This window comes from Grammomys surdaster, unplaced genomic scaffold (genome assembly GCF_004785775.1).
Source record: "Grammomys surdaster isolate TR1022 unplaced genomic scaffold, NIH_TR_1.0 332274, whole genome shotgun sequence".
NCBI classification, from domain to species: domain Eukaryota; kingdom Metazoa; phylum Chordata; class Mammalia; order Rodentia; family Muridae; genus Grammomys; species Grammomys surdaster.
The window spans coordinates 141-9812 of NW_021627533.1; the positions used below are offsets into that span (position 1 = coordinate 141).

The following is a 9672-nucleotide window of genomic DNA, read 5'->3' on the forward strand; positions in this document are numbered from 1 at the left end:
GCTGGTACCGGGCCGAGCGTCCAGACAGGTGATCGGTGGTGTGGCGGCAGCTGCAGCCACGCTCCGTGGTCCCCTCCCGGGGCTGACGGCAGTAAATATGCGGATTTACCAGCCGGGTCGCTCCTAAAGCCAGCGACGGGGAGCGAGCGCGGCGGCGGCCAGCACGGGGAACGCACCAAGGAAGAAGCCCAGCCCCCGCCCTCCGCCCCTTCCGTCCCCACCCCCTACCCGGCGGCCCAGGAGGCTCCCGGCGCGACTCTGTTCCTCCTCCTCCTCCTCGCTGGCTCTGCACTCGCTGCTCGCGCCGAGCGCGCTCCGCAGGCTCCCCGCTCTCCGCGCCACCCTCCTCCGGGCCGCGCTCCCTGAGGGATGGTACTGAATTTCGCCGCCACAGGAGCCCGGCTGGAGCGCCCGCCCCGCGGCCTCGCCTCCCTGCCGAGCTTCCAGCGCCTCGGGACGCGATGAGGACCTGGGCTTGCCTGCTGCTCCTCGGCTGCGGATACCTCGCCCATGCCCTGGCCGAGGTGGGTGCCACCCCCGCGCCTCTGTCCCTTCTGGGCTCCCTCGGCGCACGCCCCCCTCGGCTACCTGTTTCAAGCTCTGCAAAGAGCATTTTGATTTTGTCAGGGTGGTGTAATTTTAAAAAAAAAATCCCAACTGGGTTCTATTTTCTGCCATGCCCAAGTGTGTCTGGTGAGTTTCCAGCGCGTTGCGTCGCTCCGCCTTGGAGGGGGACGGGGGAGCCGCGAGGTGAACCCGTGGGCAGAAACTTCGGGGGGCTGTGGGTACCTTTCCAGAAGGGGCAGCCCGAACGCAGCGGACAATGCAGTAACGGGGTGCGGGCAGCGGGAAAGGGGGTGTGTGTAAACTGACCGTGCCCTGGGAGGGGACTAGGGCGGGCAGTGAGCAGGTAGAGGAGGGTGCGGCCGAAGCCCGCGACTGGGCAGGGTGGGCAGCGCCCAGCCGCAGTCCCCAGTTCCCGGTCCCCAAACCCAGTCCGACGCAGGACTGGAGTAGTCTCCGCCCGCCCAGGGCCTGCTTACAGGTGGCTGAAGGAGGCAGCTGGGGCCGGGCCAGGCGCCCGCACCCTCCCACCGCCACCCCCCCCCCATTCTCCGGGAGCTTAGCCGTGATGAATGACTTTCCACAGCCCCTGTCGTGGGAACTTCGTGGTTGAGTCCTCCAGCGACCCTGACTCCCTTTAAAAAACCAGGAGGGAGAGTGGGGGAGGCTGAACGGTGGGAGGTGGTCTGGGCAGGGACGGGAGAGGCGCGAGGTGGATATTTAACTCCTTGCATTCCCTGCAGTCTAAGCCCCGATGGATTTGGGCGTCCTAGTCGGCGCTAGGGCCGTGACTGGGCCGGAGACGGGTGGAGCGACCCGGCGTGCGTGCTTGTAGGTTGGGGGGTGGGCAGCGGGGAGAGATCGAAGACCCTCTCCCCTGCGGGCTCGGCTCAGGATTCCCGGAGTGAAATTGAACCCTCAGGCTAGATTAAAGTGTTGAGACTGCTGTGACTCCAGTCGTAGATGCGTGACGCATTTCGACCCTCTGTTTCTACATGTGGATGTAGCTATTAAGCCAGAAACTCTTCGGGCCCCTGGCTGCCCCCAGACACCCTGGGGAGGGCCAGAACGCGGGTGCTTTTTGTCTGAACATGTCAAGGCAGTGTTGGGATTTTTTTTTTTAACCAAGGTCAGACAGATAGGAATAGTGTGGAGGAATTAAAGGGGGGGTCCCATCTAGCCCCACCCGATCCTCTGACTCTAGGGCCTGGCGAGGGTCGGGTCGAGCTGCGTGGCCCCTGGGGCCGGGCTGGAACCCCTGGGCGCGTCCTGACCGTGTGGTTTGCTTGCAGGAAGCCGAGATACCCCGGGAGTTGATCGAGCGGCTGGCTCGAAGTCAGATCCACAGCATCCGGGACCTCCAGCGACTCTTGGAGATAGACTCCGTAGGTAAATCGCGCCCCTGCCCTGCCCTGGCTGCGAGGAGGGCGCGGGCGGCGGGGCGGGCAGGCTGCGCGAGGAACCGTACCCTGCGCTTGGCCGGGCCGGGCGCTGCGCAGGAGCGCACCGAAAGGTCAGACTCCACTCGCCGGCCATAAACGCCCAGGCGTATGAGTCAGGCGTTTCTCTTGCAGTTGCCACTTTCTCTCCCAGCGGCAGCCGAGGGTTGCTTCGCTCGCCCGGGGGTTGTTTTTACATTTAAGGGAAACGCAGCGGGTGTGTCACTGAAAGTTCAGTTTTAGAATGTGCCGAAAGACCCTGCCAGGTGTGCGTGTCAATGGCTGCCTCTGGCCGGGGAGCGCGGGAGCGGGCCGGGAAGGAGCGTGCCTGTGGCTGGTCTTCTCCTGGCGAGGGTTCCCAGAGCGCTTGAGGAGCTGGTCGGTCCGGGCCTTTTGTAAACTCCACTCCCTGGTGCCTTGATCGCCCGGGGCTGGGTCCCTGTGGTGGCCGCAGGAGGTCGATGTTTTTCTCAACACCATCCTGTAAAAAGGCTCGCCTGGGACACTGGCGCTTGGGGCTATTTTGGGGGCTTCCCGCCTCTGGGCAGAGCCAAGCCACTGTAGAAAACAATTTGTAACTGTAGGGTTGGATTAGACTCGGGGATCGAGGAGGGCTAGAATAAATGGGGATGACTGGGGATGGGAGAGGCAGCCTCTATGCTGGAGGACGTGGTCTCCTCTTGTCTTTTGTAATAACCTTTTCAAAATGAACACTTAGCCTGGGAATCCTTTTTTTCTTTCTTGTTTTGGACACACTGGGATTAAAATTTACCAACTTAAAAAAAAAAGGCCCCAACGAGTTTGCCAGGAGGAGCTAAAAGGTGCTAGAGTGAAGAATCCTAAGTGATGGTTTCCCCCTCCTTGAAAACTTTTTAGAAAGGTCGAGTGGTGAGAGAATTAAGTAAAATCACATGGTCTAGCCATTTGGAAATTTGTACCTAATTATGGTGGTGGAGAGGGCTGAACTGTTTCTTGTTGCATGCCAAAACCATTTTCTAACAAGGTGGCCCCGTTTCAGTAGTTTCTTGACCCAGGAAATCCTTGGCCTGATCCTTATCAGGAGTGGCAGGCCTAGGGTTTCACTTGGAGATCAAGAGTTGGGTCAGGGGGTTTGATCTGATCCCTTTTTTGAGAGGCCTGGGTGGAGGACTTGGCTTGGGTCACTCGGGGGAATATACTCGCTGAGTTTTTACTGGTCCTCTAAGGCTTTGGAGAAGTCAGACTGCTTTCCTGGCCTGCTTAAGCCTAGGGCTGGGCCTCCTGCTGTCTGGATGTTGAGGGAAATGGCCCATTCACTTGCTGGGAGGACCATTCTTATGCTGTTCCCTGCAGCCACGCCTCCCCCACCCCCCACCATTAATGCTTTTAGCACCAAGCTTCTGTTAAGGTTAAGCTGATGTGCCCTATAGGGGGTTGGGAGGGGGGACTGGAGGCTCACGGGTTGGGGCCTCCTCCTTGGGAGGGTCCAAAGAGAAAAGGTTGTCTGGGGCCCCTGGAGGTTTCAAATTGCCTCTGTAAGAATGGTGGTGGTGGTGGTTGTGTGTGTGTGTGTGTGTGTGTGTGTGTGTGTATTTAGGACATCCCCACCCTCATTCAACCTGTCTGACATTTGGGGGTCTCCCTTAGAAACTTCTGGAAGCCAAGTGTGGGTGTGGACTTCTAGGAAGTCAGGGCTGGAGGACCCACTGTGACACCAACCCAAAGTGGGGTCTTCCTTGCTGGGCTGTTCCTCTGCTCTGATGTGGAAACTACTTAGAAACTAGTCTTGGCTGGTTGGCTGTCATTCACATTCTGTCTCCTCTTGAAGTGAGGTGCCCTGTGGCTCTGGCTGCTAGAGGAGGCTGCAGATGGCTGGCTGTGGTAGTCAGTTTTAGAGTCAGCTGGAAGGGGTACTCACTGGGACATCTCCAAGGATGGCCTCTCCAGGTGAATTCTTGCTGTCTCTATATCTAGGTTGCATGGAGCAGAGAGCAGCTTAGGGGTGTCCCAGGCTCCCCAGCCAACTCCTCACCCAAGTGGGTGGGGCTTTGTGATTGGCACACGGCTTGTCTAGTGAGCTGGCAGCATCCCCATTTTCCAGATGGGGAAACCCTGAAGGCATCTCCTCCCAACCTTGGAGCTCCTTGGCTGTGTGGCCCAGCTCCAGAGGTGGCAAGATTCCAGTACGTTGCCAAGAATGTCCCCGAGCCCCGAGCATTCCATGGCAGAGTCAAGGAGCTCTAAGTGGTCCTTCCAGGGTGGCTTTTGGGTCCAAAGACCCATTACTGGCATGCAGCCTTGCTGTGAACTGCAGCTCAGAAGTTCAGGTCGATCATGAGCATGTGTGTGTGTGGGGTGTAACGGGAGCTTTGTTCTCTAGAGTTGCTGGCCAGGCGCCCATGGGTCATTGAGTAACTGATACATAAACATCCCATCCCAGGCTACTCACAATATTGTAGCCAGGACAGGGCTAATGGACTCTGTCTGTCCTTTCTCTAGTAACCAGACATTGTCACTCACACATCCGCATGGGATAAAGGGAGGTGACTTTGACCTGAAAGGGGCTTGGCCACTAATTCATGCTGGACTCAGCTGTGTCACACAGGATAACATCTTTAGACTTCCAAAGAACCCATCTGGCATACATCAAAGATGCCACGGTGGTGGGTCAAACAGTTAGCTTGTGACTGTTTGTTAACTTATTTACTTTTTTTATTTTAAAGCTGTGGTCTCAACGTAGCCCAGGCTACCCTTGAGTTCCCTTATGTTGCCAAGGATATCTTCTTGCCTCTACTTCCAGAGGAATAAGTTTGCAAACACTCATCAGGGTACTTATCTAATGCAGTATTGGGGACGGAACCCAGGGTCTTGTGTGTTCTGGACCCTCTTTCAGATGAACTACATCACCAACCTGTTTTTGTTTCTTGAGAAGGGTGGCCTTGAGCTTCAGATCCTTCTGTTATGCTACCACATCTGGCTCATGATCACCTATCTTGATCTGGGGTGGGGGGGAGGCAGAAGGTGGGCTTGTCTGAGTAGGAGCTGTGGCCAGTCTCTATGGCTGAGTTTGTCTGCATGAAGTTCAATCAGGAGACACTGGATTGGGGAATTGGACCTGTTGAGCGCTGGGCCTTGGAGGGTCCCAGCTTTCTTTTGGTCTTTATTTCTGAGTTTTAGTTTTGTTTTTAATTTTTTGAGACTGGATCTTGTGTGTCCCAGGCTGACTTTTGAGTTTACTTTGTATCTGAGGATGGCCTTGAACTCTGAACTCTTCATTCTCCTTCCTCTACCTGCTGGGTGAAGGGATTCACCATAACCTGCCTCTCTGACTTGTGCTTGTCTTGTTCAGTTTCTCTGGACTCTAGAGCCCTGGCCACTGCAAAGTCAGTGACACCTACCATGTACACGTTAAGGCAAGTGAGGTATCAGAGGACCACAGTTGGTACCACTGCCTACTCTCGCAGGTCCTGTGAGTGGATGGCCCATTCATTTCTTGTTGGATTGGTCATACAGCAGGGTGGTCATCACTAGGTCGTGACTCACCGTGTCACTTTTTTGTGAAGAGATGCTTCTTTGTAACAGTTGGTTGGTGGGAACTTTTTACTGCATGAGCAGTTCTGATCTTATTTTGGGTCTTAAAATAAAATCGGTGCCATTGGAACATTGAGTCATTTTAAATAGTTTTTTGGGCTCAGATTCATCGTTGACATTCACACCTTAGGCGAGTCTTTGCTTTTTATCTTAAATGTGTGGGTAGGAGATGTCTCAGGGTGGAGGAGGCTGGCGTGTCTCCTGTTGGTTGTGGATGGTGTGGTACCTAGTAGGCTTTGTATCAGAGGATTGTCCATTTGGATAAGATGTCACTAAGCGTTGGGACCCATGGGGGATTGTGCAGGGGAGAGTGTCCCTGGGGAAAAAGTGGAGAGGGAAGGAGGGAGAACTTTGCTTGAGTTCTGCATGGTATAGGCTGAGAAAGCGAGGGGTAGATTAATTATATCTGGGGCTGATAATGTCTGCACATCATGTGACAGGGCTCTGTGTCCTCTTGTCTCCAGGAATTGCAGAATTTGGGGCCAGTGTAGCAGCCTCTTCCTCTGTTACCGGCCAGTGTGTCTCTGGGGCTAGGTTCTCCAGGCTGACCTTTAACTCTGTCCTCTGTCGGTGGCTCTCCCTCTGCTAAACACCTAGTGGCCCTCCTTCAGGTGCTGTTGCTTTGCTCGCCCTCTCTGTATGCCTCACTGCCTTATTCACCCGGCCCTGGGGACTCTAGCCTCACTCCTCTCAGCTTCCAGCCGCACCCCTTTGCTGTTTCTCATGGCCTCTGGCCCTCAGAGCAGGCTTATTTCAGGAACAGTGGAGGTTGGCTTGCAGCCCAGTCTGGCGTTGCTTCCGATGCCCCTCAGAGGTTAGGGCATTTCATCAAAGCCTGCTTTACAAGAGGGAGGCGCTGTACACACAACAGCAGGAGAGGCAGCCACCCTTCCCATCTTTGCTTCACAGGCGATAGTGGTACTGCTCCAGAACTGGGCCCAGCTGGGTGGCCTTGGGACTTTCCTGACCTGGCGCAGTCCTCAAGGGTTCCCTTCAGACTCATAAGGGAGAGTACCTGAATGCCTTCCTGAAAGAACTTCAGAGTTTCACAGGAGAGCTGTACTTTGGGGACATGCATACTGACATGATAATAGGGGAGATGGTTGAAGGCACATCTGTCAACCTTATGCGAGCCAGCGAGCAGAGGGTCTGAGGCTGGGGACTGGGCCCTTTGTCCTCCTGCTCTGAAACCTGCTGTATAAGCCTCAGCTGTGTAGGACCCAGGGGTATGGTACAGAAATGTGGGCTCTTTACCGTATTTTTCTTTCTACTTTTAGGGGCTGAGGATGACTTGGAGACAAGCCTGAGAGCCCGTGGGTCCCACGCCGTTAAGCATGTGCCTGAGAAGCGGCCTGTGCCCATTCGCAGGAAGAGAAGTATTGGTGAGCGAGGAAGAGGAAGGTCGTGCGGCAGCTGGGAGGGGGCAGGTTCCCACCAGAGCTGGGAGTGCTCCCTGCTAACTCTGAGGCCTGGGGCACAGCCACACATCCCTCCTCCACCAAACAAAGGCTTCGCTGGCCCCTCGCCCTCCCCATGGAGGCAGCCCTCTTTCTCCTCTATAGTGTCTCCTGCCTGCCCTTCTGCAGTCTTGTGCCTGGGCCAAGAGTTTCCAGGAGGGAACATTACAAATTCCTTAGGTGCCCAGTCTTGTCAGGGCCTGTCTGCAAGGAGGCTTCGTTGGAAAATGTGGCCATGCTTAATGTCTAGTTCCTGATGTGAGCTCCAGCATGCTCCTGGGCTTCAGCTGCAGAAGCTGGGTGTAGCCTGGATAGTACTGGGGCCCACAGCTGGAGGACACCTCTTCCATAGACCTCACCTCACTCACCTTTGGCTCTAGGGTTCCACCTGGCCCTCATTCTGGGGAGAAAAAAAAATTATATTCTCCGAAGACCTGTATATTTTTTTCATAGGGTGGAATATGTGATTCTGTGTAAGTGGATCCCTCTTGAGATTTAGTTACCAGTAAAAGGGTAGATTTTTTTTTTTTAAATCTATTCCTAGTTGTCAGGGAACATTCCTGAGGTGAGAATAGATGGTAGCTTCCAACCAAACCTCAGTCATCCAGCTAGGACTATAGAATCCCTACTCACTACCGAGCTGAGGGGAACTGACTGCAAGCTGAGGCCCTTACGAAAGACCCACTTAGAAGACTCTCTACAAGGACTGTCATGAGAAACACAGAGTGGCCAAGCCCGGGAGCCCAGAGCAGTGTGCCTGGCCCAGTGTTTGGGGCCTCTGTGTTGGAGGGACTCACATCCAGAAGGCCGATGCTGCCCCCCCCCCCCAGGGCAGGGAGGAGTCTGAAGTCTGGTCTACCATCCCTGTTCATTCATGCTTTTCCCCCTCACCCCCAGGGAGTCTGAAGACAGCTGTGAAGCTCTTCTGGAGTGTTTTCCAGCTGGTGGTGTGCATATCTCTTGTGTCTCTTAGGTGTGGTTCACTCCTGCTAGTTAGCTGGCACATCACTCCTTTCAGCTCTTGAGTATAGATAGAGTCTAGGTCCCCTTCAGTGTTGATAGGTCAGTCAGTGGATAGGCCCCAGAGCCTTCCTGGTACCTCAGCCATCTCTCCCCACACTGGCTACTTCCAAAGACGTTACCAGGCAGCCACTATGTATAGTGAGCAACAGTGTCTAGGGTTAAATGGGGTTAATGAGGACTGCCTGAAGAGGAGCAGGGTGTGTGTCCCTGGGTCCTGAGGGGATTTCTTATCTGCTATGCACACCTGCCAAGCAGATGGCCCCAGACTGGCTGTTCTCAGGGACACAAATAAGTGTAGTTTTCTGACCTGGGCTATGTGGAAATTAGGGTTGAGCTGCTCCTCTGATGTCCCCCACCCTTTGGCTTGCAAAGGCAAGAAAGGGTACTGGGGACAAAACCAAGGGCTTGTGGATGGTAGGCAAATACTCTACCACTGAGCCACACCCCAGCCCCTCCCAGGGGGATTCTAGTCAGGTGCTCTACCACTGAGCCACACCCCAGCCCCTCACTGGGGGATTCTAGGCAGGGGCTCTACCACTGAGCCACACCCCAGGCCCTCACTGGGGGATTCTAGGCAGGGGCTCTACCACTGATTCACACCCCCCTCTCCCCCGACTGAGGGATTCTAGGCAGGGGCTCTACCACTGAGACACATTCCCAACCTTCAATTGGGGGCTCTAGATATTCTACCCCGAGCCATTTTCCCAGCTGACTTCACATTTTATTTTGAGATAAGACCTCCTTAAATTGCCCAGGTTGGCCTTGAACCATGTCCGTAGCTTTGATGTGAGTTTCAACCCTGTACATTCACGGACCTATTGGCAACCAGCATGTCCTTTCATACTAGGGGCTGCCGCAGGGTAGATTCTGCCCAGGTGCAGCCTAGGTGGCCGTCTCTGGATTGTGAGATCGGAGGTCTTGTTTTTGTGTGTTACAGGTAGATTCCTAGTTTTTCTTATTCATGGTACTCTTGCCTTTGTAGAGGAAGCCATTCCCGCAGTTTGCAAGACCAGGACGGTCATTTACGAGATACCTCGGAGCCAGGTGGACCCCACGTCAGCCAATTTCCTGATCTGGCCCCCATGTGTGGAGGTGAAGCGCTGTACCGGCTGCTGTAACACCAGCAGCGTCAAGTGCCAGCCCTCAAGGGTCCACCACCGCAGTGTCAAGGTAAGCCAGTCTTGCTAAATGCTCTTGGGCTGATGGATCGGCTTGAGAATCAGGGTAGGCACGTGGCTTAGGGTTGTTAGCACACAGCTCCATATAGGCCAGGGGGCTGGTTTCAGTCACACACACCGGAGGGACTGTGGGATACTCAGTGGTCACACTGTGCTTCAGGTCCCTTGTTGTGTCATTGGGGAGTTGTGAACAAATGTCTCTTCATCCTGGATAGGATAGCATCTAGGTTGGGCACTACAAGAAGGTTGTCCACCACAGTCCAGCTTGCTGAGCCAATGAGGTCACTTTGATTGCTTAGAGGAATGTGGGTAGCTCAAAGGCAGATGTTCCACAGGAACACCCACCCTAGCACTGACTGGAGAGAGTTGCATCTCTAGAACTTTCTCCCCTGCTCTGGTAAAGAGTTTTCCCTTTACAGTAGTTACTATTTAAATGTATAT

The 9672-nt window shown here is 54.7% G+C and overlaps 1 protein-coding gene across 1 annotated transcript; it reads left to right on the plus strand.

Annotated features, from left to right (window-relative positions):
* Window positions 1-416: 416 nt before the first annotated feature.
* Window positions 417-9223, plus strand: LOC114616483 (platelet-derived growth factor subunit A; the record flags this gene model as incomplete). Its single annotated transcript, XM_028761937.1, has 4 exons — window positions 417-524; window positions 1857-1953; window positions 6851-6955; window positions 9036-9223. Coding segments are annotated over exons 1-4 (453 nt in total), but the record flags the coding sequence as incomplete, so codon positions are not given.
* Between the last annotated feature and the right edge of the window lie 449 nt (window positions 9224-9672).